Source organism: Centropristis striata, chromosome 15 (assembly GCF_030273125.1).
Source record: "Centropristis striata isolate RG_2023a ecotype Rhode Island chromosome 15, C.striata_1.0, whole genome shotgun sequence".
NCBI classification, from domain to species: Eukaryota; Metazoa; Chordata; class Actinopteri; order Perciformes; family Serranidae; genus Centropristis; species Centropristis striata.
The window spans coordinates 36670225-36697399 of record NC_081531.1 but is presented as its reverse complement, the minus strand read 5'-3'; the positions used below and the strand labels follow the sequence as shown (position 1 = coordinate 36697399).

The 27175-nt window shown below is 36.4% G+C and overlaps 1 protein-coding gene across 1 annotated transcript; it reads right to left on the bottom strand.

Annotated features, from left to right (window-relative positions):
• Positions 1-1625: 1625 nt before the first annotated feature.
• On the bottom strand, positions 1626-26870 carry LOC131986472 (serine-rich and transmembrane domain-containing protein 1). The gene is made up of 2 exons (XM_059351447.1): positions 26765-26870; positions 1626-1975 (listed from the first exon to the last, which is right to left on the bottom strand). Exon 2 carries the CDS (start codon positions 1968-1970, stop codon positions 1626-1628), a length of 345 nt encoding a protein of 114 aa, XP_059207430.1. The 5' UTR covers positions 1971-1975; positions 26765-26870.
• Between the last annotated feature and the right edge of the window lie 305 nt (positions 26871-27175).

Below are 27175 nucleotides of genomic sequence, written 5' to 3'. Positions count from 1 at the left end.
TTAAAATGATTCTCAGAAGGTTCAGTGACTCCTTCTTCCCCCTCATGACCCTCTTCATCACACACTGAGCTCTATTTCCCCTGTGGACATGAACACACATGACCCAGTGGAGCATCAGGGTTAGAATATGCATGTGTGAAGGGAAACACCATGCTGGCAGCTGCTCTGTAGCTGACACAGTGTTTTTGTTCTTGAATAATGTCTCAGTGAGGAGATGCTGGGCTTCGTGTGCATACATACTTATAGTCAGGCGGCTTAGGAACAGATTTCAGAATAAAGGGGACACGTCGGACAAAAGCACCACATTTTTTCCACATGCTCTCCATCACTATAGGTTTCAGTTTTTGGTAGGAGCCACTTCATCAAGATTGCAGATCGGAGATGGCAGCCATATAAAATCTATGAGAACCAGTATATCTTCTAAGCCACTTAGAAGGTCAATCTGAGTGTCAAAATACACATCTTCTGGGTCAAAGAATAATTTAAAGCCACTGAGAATATCACTAGATGATCAAATAGATGTGTTCATTTTGGCCATGTATTTACATAATTATTAGATTCCAAACATTTTCAGCTCAGGATTCTCTGCTGCAGCACTTGAAGCGAGTTGCCTACCAGTCTGGGTGAAAATGAACATTTCTATTTGATCAAATAATCATCTAGTGCAGCGGTTCCCAAACTTTTTTAGCCGTGCCCCCCCTTCTATGTCCCAACCGGGTTGATGCACCCCCAACCCCCCACACCTTCAAAAAAAACAAAATGCAATAAGAGTTTTTATAGCCATATTAAAGGTGGAGGATGATGACAGGCTCAGGATCAGAGGCAGAAAGCAGATCAGTTGGGAAAATGTTATAATATTTGAGCTGCGTTGAACAAAAATTGCTGCAAATTTAAATGAGCGCGGAGTGAACACAACCCGTCATCATAACACAGGCTGGAAAAATGGTACAAGAACAAGAAGATAACTTCTTCTACGCTTCATTATAAGATCAAAAACAAGCAAAAATGGCCAAAGAGGACACAAAATTATCAAAATAGACACAAATTGACCCAAAATACATGTAAAAATTACCAAACAACCAAAAAATAGATGCAAAAATGAACAAAAAATGACACAAAATTGAATAGCCTGTATTTACTAATTAATTAATTAATAACACGTCTTTATTGTGTGGGGGGAAAAAAATGTAATTGTGTCACTATCAGACCACCATTACATTTTTCATCTCGCGCACCCCCTAGCAGCAGCTCATGCACCCCCAGGGGTCCACACACCACACTTTGGGAATCCCTGATCTAGTGATAATCTCAGTAGCTTTAAATGATTCCTGGACCCAGAAAATGTAGATTTTGACACCAAGATTGACCTTCTGAGTGGCTTGGAAGATATATTGGTTCTCATAGACTTTATATGGGTGCCATCTCGGATCGGCCATCTTGATGAAGTGGCTCCTACCAAAAATTGAAACCTATGGTGATAGAGAGCACGTGGAAAAAATGTGGTGCTTTTGTCCGGCGTGTCCCCTTTATTTAGCTAAGCCGCCTGACTATTATCATGAAAGCATGCATGCACGTGGATTAATATGTCTGTACAGTGTGTGCTGCCTCCCATCTCCTTCAGTCCTTCAGGTGGACAGGGAGGAGATGGTGGACCTCTGAGACGAGATGCTGCAGATCTCCATGTTGGTGAAGGAGCTCCCTCCTTCGCTGCTGCAGTCGGGGACGGACGAAGACGAGGAGATGATGTTCTTCAGCCTGTGGAGGGAGATGATGAGCAGCGTGAGGAGGAAGACCAGCAGGCCGAGGAAGAGCCACACGTAAACATAAACGTTCCCCGGACGTCCCGGCGAGGAGGCGGCCGCCGCCGACGTAGAAGCCGAGGTCGGGGAGAAACGCAGGAAGGTCCCGTTGTCTATCGGTGAGAGTTCGGTCTCATTCAGGTCCATTAAGGGGACGTCCATCCCGGACATCCTGGCTGAGGTCCACCAGGGATTAGCATGAAAGGAAGAAGAAAGAGATGTGAGATTTAAGAAGTTCTAAAACTTTTGACTAGTAGTGTATATATACAATATAAGGCACAGTTATAATAACATAAATCATAAAAAAAAAAGAAACTGCAATGAATTTCTGTCATGTTTTTTTAAAATCAAAAAAAAAAAAGCTTAACCAAAACTGGAAAATAATGTACATTTCAGAATTATACAAGTAGGCCTTTTTCAGGGAACAAGAAATGGGTTAACAACTTAACTCTATGGAGTCTTGGGCTATTTTGTCCATTTTTGAATTCTTTTCATGTCTTTGTAAGTCATTTTGTCTTTTTGTGTCTTTTTTGGTCATTTTGTGTCTTTTATTGGTCATTTTGTGTCTTTTTTTGGTCATTTTGTGTCTTTTTTTAGTCCTTTAGTCCAACATAAAATGTGATTTTGAATCTTTTTTTTACTTTCAAAACACTATCATGCTCAATAAAGAATTTCAAATGTTGCAAATGTGCATTAATTTCAGAGTACACTGAGACATTAAACTGCATCATTTTCAATTAAATTCTGGAAAAGTTGGTGTGTTCTAAAACTTTTGACCAGTAGTGTACATATACAATATAAGGCACAGTTATAATAACATAAATCATAAAAAAAAGAAACTGCAATGAATTTCTGTAATGTTTTTTTAAAATCAATTAAATAAAATTGAATTTATAAGCGTCACGAATATTGGAAATGAAAAATTGTCTTCACATGCTGTTTGTATTGAACTATTTACATTTTTACAATCTCTTGGCCTCTCCTCTCTGATCTGTGTAAACAGATTTTCAGTGAATATTTATCAACTGACCATTTGTCTCAACAGAATCAATCTAACAGAACAGAATGTAGTTATTCCATATGGTTTATTATTGGCGATGTTTTAAATGACACATGTAGAATAAAGTGAAAATGACAGAAATAGCACAATTTTAAGCCTTGTTTTGGTAACTTTGTCTAACTAAAACTTTTGTAACCTATGATCCGTTCAAGGACTGATGTTTCTACAGTTTCTTTTACTTTTTTTCTGTCATAAACTTTAGAAAACACAGTTTTGCTGTAAAAAAATATTAGATTTTTTCATTTAAAATGAATGGAGAAATACCATAACTCACAAGGACATAACTACCCTAAAAATAATAGCAGACCAAAGGACCTAACAAAGGACCTAACAAAGGACCAAAAGAGTCACAGAACGACCAAAAAAAAGACAGAAAACAACCAAAAGAGACATGAAATTATCAAAAAAAAGACACAAAATGACCAAAAGAGACACAAAACGACCAAAAAAAAGACAGAAAACAACCAAAAGAGACACAAAACCATCACAAAAAGACACAAAATGACCAAAAGAGTCACAAAACGACCAAAAAAAAGACAGAAAACAACCAAAAGAGACATGAAATTATCAAAAAAAAGACACAAAATGACCAAAAAAATACGTAAAATTATCAAATGAGACACAAAATTACCAAAAAGAGACACAATAGGGATAAAATGGCAAGTGATTTTTCAGTCTAAATGACAGATTTTGCTGATATTTACATTTAAATTTACAGTAGAAAACCCACTCACTGTATTTTTTACGGTTAAGTTCTGGCAACCACAGCTGCCGGTATTTTACCGTAAATTAAACAGAATATTTTTTACAGTGCAGATTGATTTCTCCCTCTAGGACAGTAGTTCTCAACCTTTTTGAGTCGCGACCCCCAATTTAACATGCATGTTGTCCGCGACCCCCGCTCACTGAACACAATCTCACACGCACAGTTCAGATCACCCAAAAAACAAACAAAATGACCACAAAAAGACACAAAATGACCAAAAAAGACACAAAATGACCAAAAAAAGACACAAAATAATGCAGAAAGAAACAAAATGACCAAAAAAAGACAAAATGACTAAAAAAAGACACAAAATGACAAAAAAGACACAAAATGACCAAAAAAATACACAAAATGAACAAAAAAGACACAAGATGACTAAAAAAAGACACAAAATTACAAAAAAGACACAAAATGACCAAAAAAAGACACAAAATAATGCAGAAAGAAACAAAATGACCAAAAAAAGACAAAATGACTAAAAAAAGACACAAAATGACAAAAAAGACACAAAATGACCAAAAAAATACACAAAATGAACAAAAAAGACACAAGATGACTAAAAAAAGACACAAAATTACAAAAAAAGACACAAAATGACTAAGAAAAGAAACAAAATGACCAAAAAAAGACACAAAATTACAAAAAAAGACACAAAATGACCAAAAAAAGACACAAAATAATGCAGAAAGAAACAAAATGACCCAAAAAAGACAAAATGACTAAAAAAAGACACAAAATGACAAAAAGACACAAAATGACCAAAAAAAATACACAAAATGAACAAAAAAGACACAAGATGACTAAAAAAAGACACAAAATTACAAAAAAGACACAAAATGACTAAGAAAAGAAACAAAATGACCAAAAAAAGACAAAATGACTAAAAAAAGACACAAAATGCCCCCCAAAAAAGACAAAATGACCAAAAAAGACACAAAATGACCAAAAAACCCCAGAAATTACCAAAAAAAAGACACGAAATGACCAAAAAGACTAAAACACATGAACACTTTAACACAGTGGAGACAGAGCTGACTTCCTAAATGATTTGGCGACCCCCAGAAATCATCTCGCGACCCCAATTGGGGTCCCGACCCCAAGGTTGAGAACAGCTGCTCTAGGACACTTCAGCGTGGCAGATTCTTGCTGACACTCATCCTCAGTTTTGGCTGAGACGAAGAGGAAGAGGAAGACGATGAAGAGAGCACTTCTGCTGTTCTGATTCAGGGCCAACAATTTACTTCAAGGGCCCCCAGATGCAAAACAGACTTCTATCAAATAATAGTTGCAAATAATAATCATTTCATTTGGCCCCCGTGGAGCAGCAGATGGAGAGCTCGGGAAAATAAAGAAATGCCAAATTGACTTACAAATACTAAGCAATCTATTTTTGAAAGGAAAATCTTTTATTGCATCTCCCTCGGTGTTTAATTCTGCCCATGTGCCATCAAGCTGCAGCACATGTGTGTGAATACACTTGTTAAAAGATGTTTGACAGTAAAATAACAACGTGGAAGGATATTTGCACGAAGTAATGATAAAGTGAAGATATGCAATCAACTTGCTGTATTATTATAATGTATGAAATCTGCATGAAATGCCCATAATCATGCAAAATATAAGCACTTTAAAAGTGCTTTTCCTATATAGAATATGAGTCTTGAAAGGTTGCAGAATTTTTGCTCTAGCACAAAAAATGAGTGCAATGTGAATATTCTAATGTATAACAATCAGTGGTGGAATGTAACTAAGTAGATTTACTCAAGTAAAGTACAAATACCTCAAAATTGTACTTAACCCTCCTGTCGTCCTTCCGGGTCAAATTGACCCAATCTGTTTTGACTATTCCTTCTTTCCTCCTTCCTCCTGCCTTCCTCTCTTCTTTCCTCCTTCCTTCCTTCTTTCCACCCTCCTCTATCCTCCGTCCTTCTTTCCTTCCCTCGCCCCTCCTTTCTTTCTTTCCTTCCTTTCCTTTCCTCGCTCCTTCCCTTCTTTTCTTTCCTCCTTCCGCCATCTCCTTTCCTTTCTCTCTTCTTTCCTTCCTCCTGATTTCCTCTCCTTTCCTCCTTCCTTCCTTCTTTCATCCCTCCCGCTTCCATTCCTTCCTCTATCCTCCTTCCTTCTTCCCTTCCCTCGCCCCCCCTTTCCTTCCCTCCTTTCTTTCTTTCTTTCTTTCTTTCTTTCTTTCTTTCTTTCTTTCTTTCTTTCTTTCTTTCCTTCCTCCTTCCTTCCTGCCTCCCTCCTTTTCTCCCTCCTTCCTTCTTTATTTTTCCTTCCTTTCTTCTCCTCCTCCCCTTTCTTTCCTCCATCCTCCTTCCTTTCTCTCTCCTTTCCATTCTTTCTCCTTTTCCTCCTCTCTTCTTTCCTTCCTCCATCCTTCTTTCTTTCCTTCCTTCTTTCCTCCATCCTTTTTTACTTCCCTTTGCGTCCTTCCCTCTTCTTCCTTCCTTGACCCGAGGACAACAGGAGGGTTAAGTACAATTTTGAGGTATTTGTACTTTACGTGAGTATTTTTATTTTATGTAACTTTATACTTCTACTCCACTACATTTTGAGGTAAATATTGTACTTGTTACTCTACTACATTTAGTTGACAGCTTTAGTTACTTTACAGGTTGAGATTTAACATAAAATATAAGATCAATTTAAAGTGATTAGACATATTTTTAATTAAACCTCATAACAGTATTTTAAGTAGATACAATGAGTCCTGTCTTTACTAATTTAAAACACTGGTTACATAAAAGGCACATTACAAATAATGTAATAATATATTTAGAATATATAAATCAATCTGAGTGGGTCCATTCTGCATAACGAGTACTTTTACTTTTGATACTTTAAGTACATTTTGATGCTGATACTTTTGTACTTTTACTTCAGTAAGTTTTGAATGCAGGACTTTTACTGTAGTGGAGTCATTTCACAGTGTGTATTAGTACTTTTACTGCAGTAAGGGATCTGAATACTTCTCCCAACACTGATAACAATGAATGCATGGCTTATAACAACAAAGAAATATATAATATATATATATATATATATATATATATATATATAATATAAGCACTTTAAAAGTGCTTTTCCTATATAGAATATGAGTCTTGAAAGGTTGCAGAATTGTTGCTCTATCACTAAAAATGAGTGCAATGTGAATATTCTAATGTATAACAATGAATGCATGGCTTATAACAACAAAGAAAATTAAAAAACAAAAAATTCTATGGATGCTCGTCTGTTGTAAAGATTGAAGGAGCTTTTTTTTTTTTTTTTTTGGAAGACATTTATATATATCCTTTATTTATTTATTTATTTATTTTTTTTTTTCAAACTTTTTTTTATTGGGTTTTGCAGATGAGTACAACAGTATTAAAACATACAAAGAGTAAATTAGTCATTTTTTCCTTATATGAAAAACAAACAACAAAAAACAAGAGGCTACTGTTCACCCCTCCTGTTTTTCTTTGAGGGGGAGAGAGTTGTATTTTCTCATTATCATTACTATTTATTGTTTTTTGCTTATTTTATGTGAATGTAACTCTCTGGTTCGGGGGGCGGGGGGTTGTTCTAAAAGGGGGAAAAATGGGTGAATTGTACCTTTTCTGATTGAATATGTATTATGTCCTGACAACCCAATAAAGATATATATGAAAAAAAACAAACAACAAAAAACAAGAGTGATCCTGGAAGTATTGCTGCATACCCAACAACCCACAGAACCAGAACAGCCTCAAAAAACAAAAACAAACAAAAACAAAAAATAAATCAAATAAGAAGGAGCTATTCTGATGCACCATAATAAAGAGTAACAGCAGGGGGAGTTCTCGTCTCAGTGAAGGAAGCCAGACTGACTGCCTGGAGCTCATAAACGAAGGCATCCTTATCTGATGAAATTAAACTCCTCATAATCAGCTTTCACAAAGACAGCTGAGAGCCAGCCCTCCTCCGCTGCATATTAATACTGATAATAATGTTCCACTGCAAATTACTGCACGGCACAAACCTGACGGGAAGATCTGTGACTGAGCAGAAACATTCAGTCTTTGTGCTGCTGAGAGAAAAGGAGGTTTTTCAGGGAACAAGAAATGGGTTAACAACTTAACTCTATGGAGTCTCTATGGAGTATTTTGTTCAATTTAAATTCTTTTCATGTCTTTGTAAGTCATTTTGTGTCTTTTTTAAGTCATTTTGTGTCTTTTGGTGTCTTTTTTTGTCATTTTGTGTCTTTTTTTGGTCATTTTGTGTCTTTTTTTGGTCATTTTGTGTCTCTTTTGGTCATTTTGTGTCTTTTTTTGGTCATTTTGTGTCTCTTTTGGTCATTTTGTGTCTTTTTTTGGTCATTTTGTGTTTTTTTTTTGTCATTTTGTGTCTTTTTTTGGTCATTTTGTGTTTTTTTTGTCATTTTGTGTCTTTTTTTGGTCATTTTGTGTGTTTTTTTTGTCATTTTGTGTGTTTTTTTGGTCATTTTGTGTTTTTTTTTGTCATTTTGTGTCTTTTTTTGGTCATTTTGTGTCTTTTTTTAGTCCTTTAGTCCAGCTATTCTCAACCTTGGGGTCGGGACCCCAATTGGGGTCGCGAGATGATTTCTGGGGGTCGCCAAATCATTTTGGAAGTCAGCTCTGTCTCCACTGTGTTAAAGTGTTCATGTGTTTTAGTCTTTTTGGTCATTTAATGTCTTTTTTTGGTATTTTAGTGTTTTTTTTTTTGTCATTTTGTGTCTTTTTTGGGTCATTTTGTGTCTTTTTTTGGTCATTTTGTGGTTTTTTTTTGTCATTTTGTGTCTTTTTTTGGTCATTTTGTGGGTTTTTTTGTCATTTTGTGTCTTTTTTGGGTCATTTTGTGTCTTTTTTTGGTCATTTTGTGTCTTTTTTTGGTCATTTTGTGGGTTTTTTTGTCATTTTGTGTCTTTTTTGGGTCATTTTGTGTCTTTTTTTTGTCATTTTGTGTCTTTTTTTGGTCATTTTGTGTCTCTTTTGGTCATTTTGTGTCTTTTTTTGGTCATTTTGTGTGTTTTTTTGTCATTTTGTGTCTTTTTTGGGTCATTTTGTGTCTCTTTTTGGTCATTTTGTTTCTTTTTTGGGTGATCTGAACTGTGCGTGTGAGATTGTGTTCAGTGAGCGGGGGTTGCGGACAACATGCATGTTAAATTGGGGGTCGCGACTCAAAAAGGTTGAGAACTACTGCTTTAGTCCAACATAAAATGTGATTTTGAATCTTTTTTTTTTACTTTCAAAACACTATCATGCTCAATAAAGAATTTTAAATGTTGCAAATGTTGTGTATTTGGGTTAGAACAGCCTGGTGTCTTCACTTGATCTATGACGCTGGAGGAAGACACTTCAAAGGGAGGAATGATGGACCGTGACCAGGAGGAAAGCAGGAGGTCACTGTTCTCTCTTATCATCCAGCACCTCCTCCACCTCCTCTCTATGCTTCATCATGTCACTATGGACCGTATGAGGCCTGCTGCCACATGTCGACTCAACCACAGTCACCATGTCTTCTCCATCAGCTGCAACACAATAACTGCATGTTTCATTATAAAGGTGCAAATCATATTAAGGTGTGTTTGAATGATGCACGAATGATTGAATGCATCAGTAAATACAGGATGCATTATGAATTTAGCACCAACATTTTTATACTTTTATACTTAGACACTTTATTTGTATTTTTACATTACATTTTATTGTATTTTTATATTTTATTGCTTGAAGTATGCCTAGGTTGTTCTTTTTATTTAATTATTTAATTGTGTTGTTATTGTCTCTGTGTGTAATGCTGCTGCTACACTGTAATTTCCCAGCTTGGGATAAAAAAAGTCTATCTATCTATCTATCTATCTATCTATCTATCCATCCATCCATCCATCCATCCATCTATCTATCTATCTATCTATCTATCTATCTATCTATCTATCTATCTATCTATCTATCTATCTATCTATCTATCTATCTATCTATCTATCTATCCATCCATCCATCCATCCATCTATCTATCTATCTATCTATCTATCTATCTATCTATTATGAATTTCTAGTGCAGCAACATGGAAATGTTTGCATCTGAAAGTCAGTTTGAACTAAAAAAAAAATGAAAAAGAAGAAAAAATAATCTTATTTCTGTGTTTGCATATCAATTAATGAAGTAAGTGTGAATGCATAAGGCCAGTTAGTTAGTTTTAGAAACCTGCATTAATGTAATAAAATGAAGTAGAAAAACTTTAAAACGGGAGATTGATGATTTAGCAAATGTAGATTTAGTAAATTCCTTATTTACTTATTTATACTTTAATTCTTTCTGCTTGGTTACTATTTCTGTGCTTGTAAAAAAAAAAAAAGTCACGTTCCCAGCATGGATGGAAACTTTACAGCACGAGGCAGCGGAAGTGATGCAGTCAGCTGCTGATCGGATGTATTGATCAGGTAAGAGACTATAGTTGGACTGTTATCGGGACTAAATAAACTATCAGTTTTTGTACACTCTTCATTTTTTTTCCGGGTGGTAAACACCGTCATACAGTGTGTTCATTGTAATATGTTTAAACTGACACGCAAGTTTGGGACCCGTCTATGTCCTGGAAGCATCAGCGACTCAAAGTGCAGTTAAACATCAGAGCAGTGGCTCCCAAAGTTTTTCTCTTTTCTATCTAAAATATTTTCTTAGTTTATATCCAGTCTGTGGTGTTTACTGGCGCTTAGAGTTAGTTTCTGTACAGTTTCTCTTGTTTAACCCTCTGAACCCCAGCAAGCGCTTTCAGGGTTTTTTTTTTGTTGTTGCTCATTTTACATTTTACTCATTGTGGCCTTGTATTTCACTACAATATATATATATATATATATATATATATATATATATATATATATATATATACACACTACTGGTCAAAAGTTTTAGAACACCCCAATTTTTCCAGTTTTTTATTGAAATTCAAGCAGTTCAAGTCAAATGAACAGCTTGAAAGGGTCCAAAGGTAAGTGGTGAACTGCCAGAGGTAAATAAAAAAAGGTAAGCTTAACCAAAACTGGAAAATAATGTACATTTCAGAATTATACAAGTAGGCCTTTTTCAGGGAACAAGAAATGGGTTAACAACTTAACTCTATGGAGTCTTGGGCTATTTTGTCCATTTTTGAATTCTTTTCATGTCTTTGTAAGTCATTTTGTGTCTTTTTGTGTCTTTTTTGGTCATTTTGTGTCTTTTTTTAGTCCTTTAGTCCAACATAAAATGTGATTTTGAATCTTTTTTTTTACTTTCAAAACACTATCATGCTCAATAAAGAATTTCAAATGTTGCAAATGTGCATTAATTTCAGAGTACACTGAGACATTAAACTGCATCATTTTCAATTAAATTCTGGAAAAGTTGGTGTGTTCTAAAACTTTTGACCAGTAGTGTATATATACAATATAAGGCACAGTTATAATAACATAAATCATAAAAAAAAAGAAAAAAGAAACTGCAATGAATTTCTGTAATGTTTTTTTTAAATCAATTAAATAAAATTGAATTTATAAGTGTCACGAATATTGGAAAAATTGTCTTCACTTGCTGTATGTATTGAACTATTTACATTTTTACAATCTCTTGGCCTCTCCTCTCTGATCTGTGTAAACAGATTTTCAGTGAATATTTATCAACTGACCATTTGTCTCAACAGAATCAATCTAACAGAACAGAATGTTATTCTATTCTATATGTTATTCCATATGGTTTATTATTAGTGATGTTTTAAATGACACATGCAGAATAAATGACAGAAATATCACAATTTTAAGCCTTGTTTTGATAACTTTTTCAACTTTTGTAACCTATGATCTGTTCAAGGACTGATGTTTCTACAGTTTCTTTTCAAGATAAACAGTGATGCAACCTAGGCTAAACAGTGAATGCAATAAAAGGACAAGAAGTGGTCAACCCATAAAATAGTTGTTTGGAGAATTATGTTGGTTTTTAATGCTCATGCAGGTGTGAGAATAGGTTTGATGCTGTATGTTTAATGTGGTTATTGTCTAGCTACGTTGGCAGATAAAATGTTTTGACATATTGTTGGTAAAGTGCTTCCTTTACACTGAAGTATTATGATGTGATGAACAATTTTGCAGACTATTGCCAGTGATTAGTTTTGCACAGGTCACTCCTTTTCCTAATGGTAATATAAAAGTGTTGCACTAGTTTGGAGCCAGTGTTTATTTTATTCTAAGCCTGAAACGGTTGTCAATGTTGGCCAAAAACAACAACAAACCCATTTCTTAATCTTCTATTGAGCAATGTAGCTTTTGAAGTTTGAAGCAAGCCACTTTGTCCCCAAACTCTTTTCTTCTTCACTTCTTCTATTCCTTTTATTCTCTGTTTGTCTCTCTCTCTCTCTCTCTGGATGGTACAGTTGTCAAGAACTCTGCTCTCTTTAATTTAGGGCCCAGTAAAGTACCTTCAGGGAGATACGCAGCATAATGAGGACTCGCTCGCTCTCCTTCTCTGATTGCATGCTCTCTCGCCCCAACTCTGTTTTCTTTATCAAATACTCCCAGTGGTCTTCAGACAAATGAAAAACTGCCTTGCTGCTTTTACTGACTCTCTTTCTCTCCTGCAAACTTTTTAGAGTTCAAGTATTTATATTCTCTGCACACATGGATCGCCCTTCACTCCTTCTGCTCTCCTCTAATTATTTATCTTTGATATTTTCAACCAATGCTGATCTGGATTTAAAGTCTTTTAACAACATTTTAATTCAACTTTTAAATTACAGCCCAACAGATATATTGTCATCCTGTTATAATAATCGCCTAACTCTTTTTTTGTCAAAATTGGGTTTTTTTTTTGTTGTTGTTGCCTAAATCAGCTATTCTCAACCTTGGGGTCGGGACCCCAATTGGGGTCGCGAGATGATTTCTGGGGGTCGCCAAATCATTTTGGAAGTCAGCTCTGTCTCCACTGTGTTAAAGTGTTCATGTGTTTTAGTTTTTTTTGTCATTTTGTGTCTTTTTTGGGCCATTTTGTGTCTTTTTGTGGTAATTTTTTGTCATTTTGTGATCAATTTTGAGTCCTTTTTTGCTTAATTTTATGTAATTTTTTGGTCATTTTGTTTCTTTTTCTGGGCTACTTTGTGTCTTTTTGTGGTCAATTTTGAGTCCTTTTTTGCTTAATTTTGTCATTTTGTGTCTTTTTTGTCATTTTGTGCCTTTTTTGGGCCATTTTGTGGTCATTTTTTGTCATTTTGTGGTCAATTTTGAGTCCTTTTTGCTTAATTTTATGTAATTTTTTGGTCATTTTGTGTCTTTTCTGGTGAATTTGTCTTTATTGGTCATTTTGTTTCCTTTTTTGGTCATTTTGTTTCTTTTTCTGGTAATTTTGTGTCTTTTTTGGTCATTTTGTGTCTTTTCTGGTGAATTTGTCTTTATTGGTCATTTTGTTTCCTTTTTTGGTCATTTTGTTTCTTTTTCTGGTAATTTTGTGGTCATTTTTTGTCATTTTGTGGTCAATTTTGAGTCCTTTTTTGTCATTTTGGTCATTTTGTGTTTTTTTTGTCATTTTGTGTCTTTTCTGGTGAATTTGTCTTTATTGGTCATTTTGTTTCCTTTTCTGGGCTATTTTGTGTCTTTTTTTGGTCATTTTGTGTCTTTTTTTTGGTCATTTTATGTCATTTTGTGGTCAATTTTGGAAAAAAAAAAAAAATCAGTATCGGCATCTTATTCAAAAATCCCAAAATCGGTCTGGCTCTAGTTTTAATTGCTGATCGTAAAAATAACTACTCTGAATTCCACTTATATTTTACTCTGCCGTTGAGAAATGTCCATTACCCTGAGCGTGAACTGGCTCGTTCTCCTCTCTCTCTCTCTTTTCTTCCTCTCTGCCAGCGTTCCCTCTTCTTCCCCTCCGTCTCTCTCTCTCTCTTTTCTTCCTCTCTGCCATCGTTCCCTCTTCTTCCCCTCCGTCTCTCTCTCTCTTTTCTTCCACTCTGCCATCGTTCCCTCTTCTTCCCCTCCGTCTCTCTCTCTCTTTTCTTCCACTCTGCCAGCGTTCCCTCTTCTTCCCCTCCGTCTCTCTCTCTTTTCTTCCACTCTGCCATCGTTCCCTCTTCTTCCCCTCCGTCTCTCTCTCTCTTTTCTTCCACTCTGCCATCGTTCCCTCTTCTTCCCCTCCGTCTCTCTCTCTCTTTTCTTCCTCTCTGCCAGCGTTCCCTCTTCTTCCCCTCCGTCTCTCTCTCTCTTTTCTTCCACTCTGCCAGCGTTCCCTCTTCTTCCCCTCCGTCTCTCTCTCTTTTCTTCCACTCTGCCATCGTTCCCTCTTCTTCCCCTCCGTCTCTCTCTCTCTTTTCTTCCACTCTGCCATCGTTCCCTCTTCTTCCCCTCCGTCTCTCTCTCTCTTTTCTTCCTCTCTGCCAGCGTTCCCTCTTCTTCCCCTCCGTCCCTCTCTCTCTCTCTTTTCTTCCACTCTGCCATCGTTCCCTCTTCTTCCCCTCCGTCTCTCTCTCTCTCGTTCCTTCCACTCTGCCAGCGTTCCCTCTTCTTCCCCTCCGTCTCTCTCTCTCTTTTCTTCCTCTCTGCCAGCGTTCCCTCTTCTTCCCCTCCGTCTCTCTCTCTTTTCTTCCACTCTGCCATCGTTCCCTCTTCTTCCCCTCCGTCTCTCTCTCTCGTTCCCCTCCTACTCTTTCCTGCTCTGTAAAGGTTGCTGTCGTTAATGATATGTTGTTTTGAAATCTGTGATGAAGCTTGTTCATTGTGATCTGAAGTGGCTGATAATTGGGCCTAATGATGCTTTTTGTATCCAGGCAACAAGGTACGTTGGTTCTTTTTCAAGCTAATCTACTTTAAGAGGGCGGGCCGAGCATCCCGCTGAGGCTGGAGAGGTCAGAACAGAGACGCACACAGCGCCCGCCTACCTCACCGCAACACGCCAGTTATAGAGCTACAGGTAATACAGAGAACACCAGGGGCTAATTGGGAAAATGATGTGTCCGTAATGAGGAAAATTATATCAATATTGGAAATGTCTCGGCTTTTAATGTGGTTACCAATGCTGATCTGGATTTGAGGTCTTTTAACAACAAATTACAGCCCGACAGATATATCGTCATCCTGTTATAATAATCGCCTAACTCATTTTTTTGTCAAAATTGTTTTTTTTTTTTTTTGTTGCCTAAATCAGCTATTCTCAACCTTGGGGTTGGGACCCCAATTGGGGTCGCGAGATGATTTCTGGGGGTCACCAAATCATTTTGGAAGTCAGCTCTGTCTCCACTGTGATAAAGTGTTCATGTGTTTTAGTCTTTTTTTTTTGTCATTTTGTGTCTTTTTGTGGTCATTTTTTTGTCATTTTGTGGTCAATTTTGAGTCCTTTTTGCATCATTTTATGTAATTTTTTGGTCATTTTGTGTCCTTTTTTGGTCATTTTGTGTTTTTTTTGTCATTTTGTGTCTTTTCTGGTGAATTTGTCTTTGATGAATTGGTCATTTTGTTTCCTTTCTTGGTCATTTTGTTTCTTTTTTTGGTAATTTTGTGTCTTTTTTGGTAATTTTGTGTCTTTTTTTGGTCAATTTGTGTCTTTTTGTGGTCATTTTTTGTCATTTTGTGGTCAATTTTGAGTCCTTTTTGCATCATTTTATGTAATTTTTTGGTCATTTTGTGTCCTTTTTTGGTCATTTTGTGTTTTTTTTGTCATTTTGTGTCTTTTCTGGTGAATTTGTCTTTGATGAATTGGTCATTTTGTTTCCTTTCTTGGTCATTTTGTTTCTTTTTTTGGTAATTTTGTGTCTTTTTTGGTAATTTTGTGTCTTTTTTTGGTCAATTTGTGTCTTTTTGTGGTCATTTTTTGTCATTTTGTGGTCAATTTTGAGTCCTTTTTGCATCATTTTATGTAATTTTTTTGGTCATTTTGTGTTTTTTTTGTCATTTTGTGTCTTTTCTGGTGAATTTGTCTTTGATGAATTGGTCATTTTGTTTCCTTTCTTGGTCATTTTGTGTCTTTTTTGTCATTTTGTGTCTTTTTTGGTCATTTTGTGTCTTTTTTGTCATTTTGTGGTCAATTTTGAGTCCTTTTTTGCTTAATTTTATGTATTTTTTTTATTTTTATTTAAGAGGGCAGGCCGTGCATCCCGCTGAGGCTGGAGAGGTCAGAATATAGACGCACACACCGCCTACCTCACAGCAGCACGCCAGTTATAGAGCTACAGGTAATACAGAGAACACCAGGGGCTAATTGGGAAAATGATGTGTCCGTAATGAGGAAAACTATATCAATATTGGAAATGTCTCGGCTTTTAACGTGGTTGAGGTAGAGTTTATTATTGTCTCCAGGTAGTGAACTGTCTTTCTGTGGTTCCTGCTGAGCAACACTGCCATATGTCTGCTCTCTCTTGTCTTAAAGTGTAATAAATAAATCAGCGTTGGTATTTGAAGTGGTAGTACCGGCTGCACGCTCTGCCTGCTGTTATTGGATTCGCTTTACCTATGACAGTCTCTTTGCTGATGGCCAAAAATGTCCCACACACAAAAAAAGAAAAAGGAAACTAGGGGTGTCCCATATCGTATCGTTCACGATAATATCGGTCTATTTTTTTTTTATGGTTAAAAAAAAAATGCATATCATGATATTGGCAACGTTCCTACTTCTTGATCAAGGTCAAGGTCACGTTTATTTCTAGAGCACTTTATATACAACCAAGGTTGACCAAAGTGCTTTACATAACTGAATCACAACAAAAAATCCAATGCAATACAAGATACATAATTGAATAACAATAAACTCACAAAATAAAAATAAAAGACAATGTAATCTAATAATATATGACATGAGATGTGCAATACAACACAACACACAGAAACAACTTTCTTCTCACGCAGGTTCAAAAGCCTGGGAGAAAAAATGCGTCTTGAGAGAAGATTTAAAATTGTCCAATGTCTTTGATTTACGGATATGCAGCGGTAAACTGTTCCACAGCTTTGGGGAGACACTGCAAAAGAGCCATCGCCTTTAGTTTTTAGCATTTAGGCTCATCCAGGTTTGACTCATTAGACCTCAGAGCTCTGGTCGGTCTGTGAACCTGCATCAGTTCAGTCAAATAAGCTGGAGCCAATCCGTTTAAAACTTTAAAAACAAACATCAGGATCTTAAAATCTATTCTGAAACGGACAGGAAGCCAGTGTAGAGAGGCCAGAACTGGGGAGATGTGTTCCCGTTTCTTTGTGCCTGTTAAAAGACGCGCTGCAGCATTTTGTACGAGTTTTAGGCGTCGCAATGAGCGCTGGTCTAGACCTACATACAGCGAGTTGCAAAAATCCAGTTTTGTCGAGATAAAAGCATGAATAACCTTCTCCAGGTCACTAGGAGAGAGGGACGGTTTTACGCTGGCCAGAAGTCGTTGATGTCGTGGTTAAAGTTGTTTTAATCACAAAAAGCTACTTACTCTCTGTCGCTAAACACTTGCAGCTTTCAAAATAAGAGCACAGAGTGTTGACAGAATCCACCACAGAACTTACAAGAAGACTGTCAAAATAAGATGCCTTAAATAAAACATACAAGAACCTTTATTCTCCTTTACAAAATGTCATTAAAATATGCCCCCGGAACCCCTAAATGGTTATTTTTATTATTTTCTCATACTCAAATTACCTGGGGGCCACTGGAGTCAGTATCAAAGTGACCAAAAAAGACACAAAATGACAGAAAAAAGACACAAAATGACTAAAAAAAAAGACACAAAATTACCAAAAAAGAGACAAAATGACAGAAAAAAACACTAAATTACTTTAAAAAGACACAAAATGGCCAAAAATACACCGAATTACCAAAAAAGAGACAAAATGACAGAAAAAAACACTAAATTACTTTTAAAAAGACACAAAACTACCCAAAAAAGACACAAAATTATTTTTTTAAAGACACAAAATTATTTTTAAAAAAGACACAAAATTATTTTTTTTAAAGACACAAAATGACCCAAAAAACATACAAACTTATCTAAAAAAAAGACACAAAGTTACCCAAAAACAGGACACAAAATTGCCAAAAAAAAAGACACAAAATTACAAAAAAAGACACAGAATTACTAAAAAATGACACAAAAGTATTTAAAAAAGACACAAAATTACCAAAAAAAGACACAAAATTACCAAAAAAGACACAGAATTACCAAAAAAAAGAGACAAAATTACCAAAAAAAGACACAAAATTACCAAAAAAAAAGACACAAAATTACCAAAAAAGTAATTAAAGGGACCTTCCACACATAACACGGTAAAGTGTTCAGATAAAACATTAAACTTTCATTTCAAGGTGGGGGCCACAAAATATCGTCACGAGGGCCGCGATTGGCCCGCGGGCCGCAAGTTTGAGACCCATGCTCTAGAGTCAAGAGTAAAATTTTTTGTATTTGGCAACTGTTGAGATTTGCACTTCACACTACATTTCAGATTTTTATTTATTTATACAGACTAAAAAAATCATATTTTCTATTCTTTTTAAGTATTTGGTAATATCGTCAAGAGAATCGTTATCGCAAAAATAGCCTGAAATATCGTGATATTCTTTTAGGGCCATATCGCCCTAAAGGAAAGAGAAAATCGAGGCAGAGAGCAGGGCAGAGACACTTCTCTGGGGTTATATATATATATAAATATATATTATAAGTGATGATTGAGAGGGATTACTTTTGTATTAGTCTATATTAAACTTTTAAACTTCTGGAGGTCTGCAAAGAGAAGCTTTTACTCTTTAAATAAACTTAATCGTATCTCAGTTGTTCCAGTGAATGCGATTGGTTTTATTTTTCTTCCAGATGTAATTTTCTGCACCATGCTTTGCTTGCTACTCATTCAGCTGGCTGCAGTCACCAGCTGATCCTAAGTCTCAAAGTGATTCTCTACAAATCTCAAAGACTTTGGTCAGTTGGTCAGCTAAGCCTCCCTGTATTTCTTTTCTCAGGCTGAGGGAATAAATAGCTGCCTCCTGAAGATGGTCTTGATTTTATTCGTGAGGCCTTTGTGTCCCGTTTTTATCCCACTGAGCTGTAATCTCTCGTTCTTCAGTCTCTGTAACAAGAGACGGACTTAACTTCAGTTGTTGCTCAACCCTAATGTTCTCTTTTATGCCCTGAAGACCTCTCGACTCCTGTTACAGCTTAAAAAAACATGCTTGATTTATTGGCAAAAACAAGAGTTTTATCAGCTCCATACTTCATCACTTTCCCTTTTTTTTTAAAGGATTGTTTCTAAACATTCATCAAATGTGCAAAGCATGCTCGTGCCAAAACTCTTACATATTAGGTTTGATTGAAAAAATGTAATAAAAAAGGAAATAGTGTAATAATAATAATAATAATACTATGTGTTGACTCCAAACAATGGGGAAATTAAGACAGTGTCAACAAAATGCAAAGTTTTTACACTGTAAAAAATAATCTGTTAAAATGACGGTAAATTACCGGCAGCTGTGGTTGCCAGAACTTCACCGTAAAAAATACAGTGAGTGGAGTTTCTACTGTAAATATAAATATCAGCAAAATGTGTAATTTAGAATGAAAGGTCCTGTTATTTTTAGGGTAATTGTTTCATTGTGACATCATGGTATTTCTCCATTAACTTTACATGAAAATGTTATATTTTTACAGCAAAACTGTGTGTTTCCTACAGTTTATGACAGTAAAAGTAAAAGTTTTGTGCTATTCTTTGATTTACGGTAGTTAAAAGTGAAAAGGTGATACACAATTTTAAATTTTACGCCCTATTTCTGATGCAATTTAACAGTGTTTTACTGTAATTTCTACAAACATTTTTTACAGTGTAGGTGGCAACTTTTGTTAAAAACAAAAAAACAAACAAAAACCCCCCAGAAAAAAACAACTTTTTGTCATATTTACTGAAACTGTCACACTTTCCAGACAGCAGTACATGAGAGATAATAATGGGAGATTCTAGAAGATTTAAAATGTTTGATACACGGGTGTCACCATAGGTTCTTATGGGTTAAAGTTACCTGCTGCACTGTAAAAAAAAATCTGTTTAATTTACGGTAAAATACCGGCAGCTGTGGTTGCCAGAACTTCACCGTAAAAATTACAGTGAGTGGATTTTCTATTCTTAATTTAAATGTAAATATCAGCAAAAACTGTAATTTAGACTGAGTATTCCCGTTATTTTTCGGGTAATTGTGTCATTCATTCACACATCATGCTATTTCTCCATACATTTTGCATGAAAATGTTATATTTTTACAGCAAAACTGTGTGTTTCTTCCACTTTATGGCAGAAAAAAAGTAAAAGTTTTGTGCTATTCCTTGATTTGATTTTGATTAATTAAAAGTGTCTAATATGGTGATATACAATTTTTTATTTTACGCCCTATTTCTGATGTATTTGACAGAGTTTTACTGTTATTTCTACAAAGATTTTTAACAGTGTAGATTAATCATTCAGGTGTTCAGTTTCATCCATTTATTGTCTGGCTCGTTAGCATTCAGCCTTGCTTTTATTCTCCACTGGTTAGAGGAGATGAAGTGGACCGTGCTGGAGGAAAGACGGACATGCTTGTCGAGGCGATGAGGAGCGACGGTTGGAGCCGTTGTTCCAGCTGGCCACCAGTTCAGACTGGAAGCATGGAGGAATTAGCTCGCTAGCTAGCCAGCTGTCTCCTGCGTCAGAGACTCCACTCGGCTCTTATGGGCTTTATCAATTCAGCCGCATGGATTCTTTAAAACGCCATTAGGAGCTGTTGGAGGAGTCAAAGGAAACCTGTTTTTATTTTTTATTTAGATTATTTGCCTCATCTACACTGTAAAACTTTTTACTGTAAAATTTCAGTAAATTACTGGCAGCAGTTTCGCCAGTAAGTTACTGTAAAACTTACAGTACCTCTACTGTATTATAGAAATAATAAAGGTCCATTTACTGACAAACTGTCTAGTAACGCAGGAAAAAAATGGCATGACATTTAAATGTTTAACTCTAAATTATGTTACAACTAATCCATTTAAACTCTATATTAGGATTGCTGGAAAAACACATTGTGATTATTTCAGCCCAGACAAAAAAGAAATAAAATAAAACTTGTCTTCTTTTCGAAAATAACGACTTTATTTTCCTGACATGCTCAGCTGAAAACAGTAAATTCCTGAAAAAAAATATATATAATTTTGATCGTTGGAATGCCTGAGCAATCATGATAACTCCCACAATGCATTGTTTTCACAGCAATATACTGTACAATCACAATACAGCAAGTTACTGTTAGAATTTGACTGTAAATTTACAGCAAAGTCTTACAGTGTACTTCTGTCAGGACACACTAAAAAAACAACTTGTTCCCAGAACGTAATAAAATTATGGAAATAATTTCCACCTGAATAAAATGCTTTAATTTAACGAGAAACAATTTTGTTGAGTGAACAAAATGTAAATATTTCGGGTCAACATGATGTATTTGCGTTACTGTTACTTAATTACCAGAGGTCAGTCCAACTAGATTTGTAAGGGTAATTGTAACATACTAACGTAATTTTCTTGGGCCATTTAAACGTGTATGACATTATTAAGAGTTACTTTATTTAATAGGGTAGTTACAACTACTTTTTAAATTGGTCCAGTACATGAATTAATGGTGCTGAGCCAACAAAACAAAGCTAGGTTGAAGTGGTTTAGCCTAAAAGATTACCTTTATCATATGAAAATGAACATAATAGTTATTATTATTTATTCAACCTATATAACCCCAGCTGGTGTCAAGTTTAGAAAAGAAAAACATAAAGCAAATTGGGTTGTTTTAACATAAATTATTCTAGTACATTTATAATTGTTGCATTTTATGCTTAAACTACATGTTTTAAAATTGTAACATATATACGTTACAATGGGCGTTTATGGTATTTATGTTTATGATATTTTTTTATTTTAAAATAGAGAAAAACTAGACACATTTTCTGTGTACAGAGACACAAATTTGCCTTTTTCTTTTGCATCTCCACAACACATATCAAAATTGTGACTTTAATTTGTTCAGGAAATGTGATCAGAACAAGTTAAATGCAACACATCAACTAACCCTATTAACGGATTAGAATTGTTAAAACGGTTTAAACTTCGCCTAGTAACAAAAAATAAGCTTTTTAAAATTAGCTACTTTTACATTTCTGTTTCCAGTCACACAGTTTACGTCACTTAGGGATTTAATGAGTTAAGGTGAAGCATAAAGCTGAATATGGGAGATTATAGAAGATTTAAAATGTTTGATACACGGGTGTCACCATAGGTTCTTATGGGTTAAAGTTACCTGCTGCACTGTAAAAAAAATCTGTTTAATTTACGGTAAAATACCGGCAGCTGTGGTTGCCAGAACTTCACCGTAAAAATTACAGTGAGTGGGTTTTCTATTCTAAATTTAAATGCAAATATCAGCAAAAACTGTAATTTAGACTGAGTATTCCTGTTATTTTTCGGGTAATTGTGTCATTCATTCACACATCATGGTATTTCTCCATAAATTTTGCATGAAAATGTTATATTTTTACAGCAAAACTGTGTGTTTCTTCCACTTTATGGCAGAAAAAAGTAAAAGTTTTGTGCTATTCTTTGATTTGATTTTGATTAATTAAAAGTGTCTAATATGGTGATATACAATTTTTTATTTTACGCCCTATTTCTGATGTATTTGGCAGTGTTTTACTGTTATTTCTACAAAGATTTTTAAAGGAACACTCCACCGTTTTTTCATATTAAAACATGTTATTCGGGTAAGTAAGACGAGTTGATACAGACCTCTTGCGTCTCAATGCGTGCACTCAATCGCCCTGGCGCGCGGCGCCACTTGGCTAGCACTTAGCTTAGCCCAGTTCATTCATTAGGATCCAAACAGATGGACAGTTAGAAGCGACCAAACTCCTCCACGTTTTCCCTATTTAAATACAGCTACACGAGTAGTTAAACCACCAAGTATGGCCACACAAAATAAAACGTGGCGCTTTTCGAAGCGGATAAAAAGGAGAACTATAATGTATGGCGGAATAGCACTTGGGAGCACTTCGACTCGGCGCAGTAATATCATCACTCCTGAAAAATCTTCTCCCCTCAGGAGTGATGATATTACTGCGCCGAGAAAAGCGCCACGTTTTATTTTGTGTCGCCATACTTGGTCGTTTAACTACTCGTGTAGCTGTATTTAAATAGGGAAAACGTGGAGGAGTTTGGTCGCTTCTAACTGTCCATCTGTTTGGATCCTAATGAATGAACTGGGCTAAGCTAAGTGCTAGCCAAGTGGCGCCGCGCGCCAGGGCGATTGAGTGCACGCATTGAGACGCAAGAGGTCTGTATCAACTCGTCTTACTTACCCGAATAACATGTTTTAATATGAAAAAACGGTGGAGTGTTCCTTTAAGAGTGTGGACCTTCTGGTGGCTTTAAAGCTTTTGGATGGCTGCTCTTTTTAGACAGCTGACCATTATAAAAGTTGAATAGTGGCCAAATTGCCTCTTGCTGTCACTCTCAGACTCCCGAAGGGAAGAAGTTGCTTTGTCTCCAGCTCAGTCAGGCGTGATGATCTCAGCTGCTGCTACACTTCCTTCCCTTCATCAGGATAATTGAAGCGGCTGTAGTCAGTCTGGACATCGCTCTTTCCCTTCCATTCACTTGACTCACGTCTCTGTCCGTCTTTACCAGTTTTACATGGAAGCGTTTCTCTGAGCCGGTCGGGGCCGTGTGGAGTTCAGCCGCTCTGAGGACGTTTCTGCCTTTCAGCCTCCTCGTTCTCCAGTTTCCTCCTGAGTCTTGTAGCCTGGAGCTAATCAATAGGTCCTGGTAGGAATGCTCTTCCTTTTGACTCTCAGCTATGACTTTTCTTCTGATTTATATATTTCTGCTTTGCCCTGCCGGCTATGGGAAGAGCTTTTAATATATTCTGTACAGCCTCGGCTATCTCTGCCACACACTCTCTGAACCGGGAGCAAATTTCTCTTCATAAGTTCCACAGTTTTCTTCTGTCTCTGCTCCACCTTTTGCAAGTGAAGTCTTGACTTCAGTGTTTTGTCCACAGGCTGTCTGTCTGATTCTTGCCCCCCAAAGCTCCCTTTTGTCCTCATCAAACTCTTTCCTGAGCTGCACAATCTCTGCAAGTCACTCCTCCAACTATCTCATCTTCTGCTGGCTGAGTTTGTTCAGTAAAACTCCTCCTGAGACTCCTGAGACTCTTCGCCGTGAAGCTTCCTCTGCTCCACTTTCTCAATCTGTTCCTCAACTTCCTTCTTTTTCATCATCTCCTTATAATCTTCCTCACTGTTAGTGTTCAGTAGCACAATTTGTCTTATTTGAGGAGTTCTGCCACATAACCACCCTGTTCTTTTCTTGTTTTTTTGCAGTTTTAATGTTTTATATGCATTTGTATGAAGTCTTTTATGCAGTGAGTGTGTTTTTTACATGCATATGACATTTGTTTTATTTAAATTTGCTGTTCATGCCCTTTGAAATGTTATGCTCTAAATGTGTTAGAAGCTTTTATAAGAGGATAGTAATAGAATATAGCACATAGCAGTTATTGCTTGTTTTCAGAGAATACATTTTCATGATTTTGCATTTGGTTAATACATTTAATCTATTCATGTTTTTATATTCTGAAGATTCATTGGTGGTTTTATTGTTTTATTTATAAAATGTGTAATTTGTGCAGAAGGCTTTTTATACTCACAATAGCTTGCCATTCAGGGCCAAACAAATAGCCTAGACATAGCCTTGACATCTCTCTGGGACAGGAAACGTCCCTGGCTATTACTGGACTTTTTTTGTGTGTTTTTTTTAAATCCATGCATGCAGCATATGCAAATATTTACTAAAACCTTGAAACAGCCAGATAAACACATTCTGTTGTCTGTTTTAGTTTGGTATTAGCTGTTCGCTTCATGAATAATGGAGAAGATCCTCGTGTGGCAAAATGTCATGGCATTTGGGCCATATTCTTTTGTGTCAGTGTGTGTGTGTGTGTGTGTGTGTGTGTGTGTGTGCATGCACATGTTCTCATACTTTATTCATACCACATGCCTGGACACACAAAGACAAGCTGAGCCAATAGCAGACATTTCACATTCATCCCCATACATGCATATTTGTAAAAAAAAAGAAAAAAGGGATTTTTTTCCACACGCACACACGCTATTCTAGCAGATTGCCAGCAGATAAAAAAGTAGCCTGGATTTCAAACATGTTGGATATTTCATATGCTGCGCCAGATCAGCTGAAAACAGACCTGAGGCTCAAGCACATGAATTCCAAATCGCCTCTGCAGCCCCAAATACCACAGATAACCCACTTAGGGGTCAGAGATATGCAGGAATGATGAAAGTATGAAGAAAGTGATGTTTCGAAATGCGTCAGAAGCGCTCAACAATTTCCCCACAAGACTCAGAGCAGTCTGTTTCTCTCCGATTTGGATTGTTTCTGACTTTAAAATGACATCCTGTAGAAGAACATGTGCAAATATAAATACAAGGAGCGTATAACCAATGAATCAGAGATGAGTCTCCATAATTAGAAAAGCAGCTGGAATCTGAATGGCTCCACAAAACAATAAAATAGTGTTTTTATTCATTGCTTTTGCATTTGAATGATCCAATCAAACAGCGCACCTGAGCGCACTCCAGAGCTCCAACAAACAGGGGTCAAGCAGCCATGTTCATGTTCAACTGCTTTTCTAATTCTCTTGAGATATTCAGTGCATGACAGGGAGGATGTTGGTGAAACAGGAATCTTGAAGTAGGGCTGGGCGATACGGCCCTAAAAGAATATCACGATGTTTCAGGCTATTTTTGCGATAACGATATTCTTGACGATATTACCAAATACTCTAAAAGAATAGAAAATATGTTTTTTTTAGTCTGTATGAATAAATAAAAATCTAAAATGTAGTGTGAAGTGCAAATCTCAACAGTTGCCAAATACAAAAAAATGTACTCTTGACTCTAGAGTATGAGGAAAATAATAAAAATAACCATTTAGGGGTTCCGGGGGCATATTTTAATGACATTTTGTAAAGGTGAATAAAGGTTCTTGTATGTTTTATTTAAGGCATCTTATTTTGACAGTCTTCTTGTAAGTTCTGTGGTGGATTCTCTTAACACACCGTGCTCTTATTTTGAAAGCTGCATGTGTTTAGTGACAGGGAGTAAGTAGCTTTTTGTGATTAAAACAACTTTAACCACGACATCAAGAAGTAAGAACGTTGCCAATATCATGATATGCATTTTTTTTAACCATAAAAAAAATATACCGATATTATCGTGAACGATACGATGTGGCACAGCCCTATCTTGAAGGTGTTTTCAAAGGGCTAATAACTGAAATTGACAGGAAGATAAAATCCCAAAACGGTGATCATTACCAAAGGAAGTATTGGAAGATATGTTGGTCAGTGGCCAGCATAGGTAATGATGCTTCTGCTTTGATGTCTGAGTGTGTGTGTGTGTGTGTGTGTGTGTGTCTAAATTCATCCCTGTGGTGAAGTGTATTATTACACCTCGTTCTCATATCTGTTAATTACTCCTGATACATCTGATACTGTGTGTGTGTCCGTCTCCTGAGTGTTACTACGGTGCTCAGGGTGAGTCATGGCTCATTCTAAACACAAACGCCACTCTTCTTCTAATTGCCCTGAAAAAGGACACTGTTTTTAAATCCTCCTCCTGTTTTTTTCTCTATCTGAGTGCACAATTGCTTCAGTCATCTCTCACTCCTTCCCCCTTTTTCTCATCTGCCACATAGGAAGCATAAAATTCCCCAAGTTGGTGCACTTTTGCACAACAAATGTGTTTATTCTTTCCTGCAAGTGCATGGGACATTTCTAGCCTTTCTCTTGCTTCGTTGTACTGTTAAATCTTCCTGACATGCCTGCTTTGTCTTCTCTCTCCCTGTTTGTCTGTGACAACGTTTGTTTTCTTATAAAAAAGGCAATGAGTAAAGTTGCTGGCAAGTGAAAAGAGACAGAATGATCTGAGGTGATTAATCATGGCTCTCTGTATTCAGCAGGAATCCCCTCTTTCAGAACAGATTAACACCGTCCCCGTTCTCTCTCCCTCTTAAAAAAACAATCTGGAAACATTTCATAAAGAGCAGCCTGAGGCATCAGCAAGCTTAGATTGAGAAATTTCTGCAAAAAGGAAAAGTTACAGACCTGTTTTAAATGTGTGAGGCGCGTCTTCCTCGCTCGCATTCACGTCGTGCAGAAATCATCCCGTTGTGTTTGGTGTTTTCAGCCGCGCAAACCAGATCTGTTGCCCCCCGAGAGCTTCCCTATCAGCCTGTCTGCTCCCTCTCTCTCTCTCTCTCTCTCTCTCTCTCTCTCTCTCGCTCTCGCTCGCTCTCTCTCTCTCTCTCTCTCTCTCTCACACTACAGCTGGAGTAGACACTGCCAATCTCTATGAATGGACTCACATTCAAAAGGAAACACACATGCATATTATATTATACAAAGATGGCCATCCTACCAACTGATGTTCTTTCTTTCTTAAAGGAACACTCCACCGTTTTTTCATATTAAAACATGTTATTCGGTCAAGTAAGACGAGTTGATACAGACCTCTTG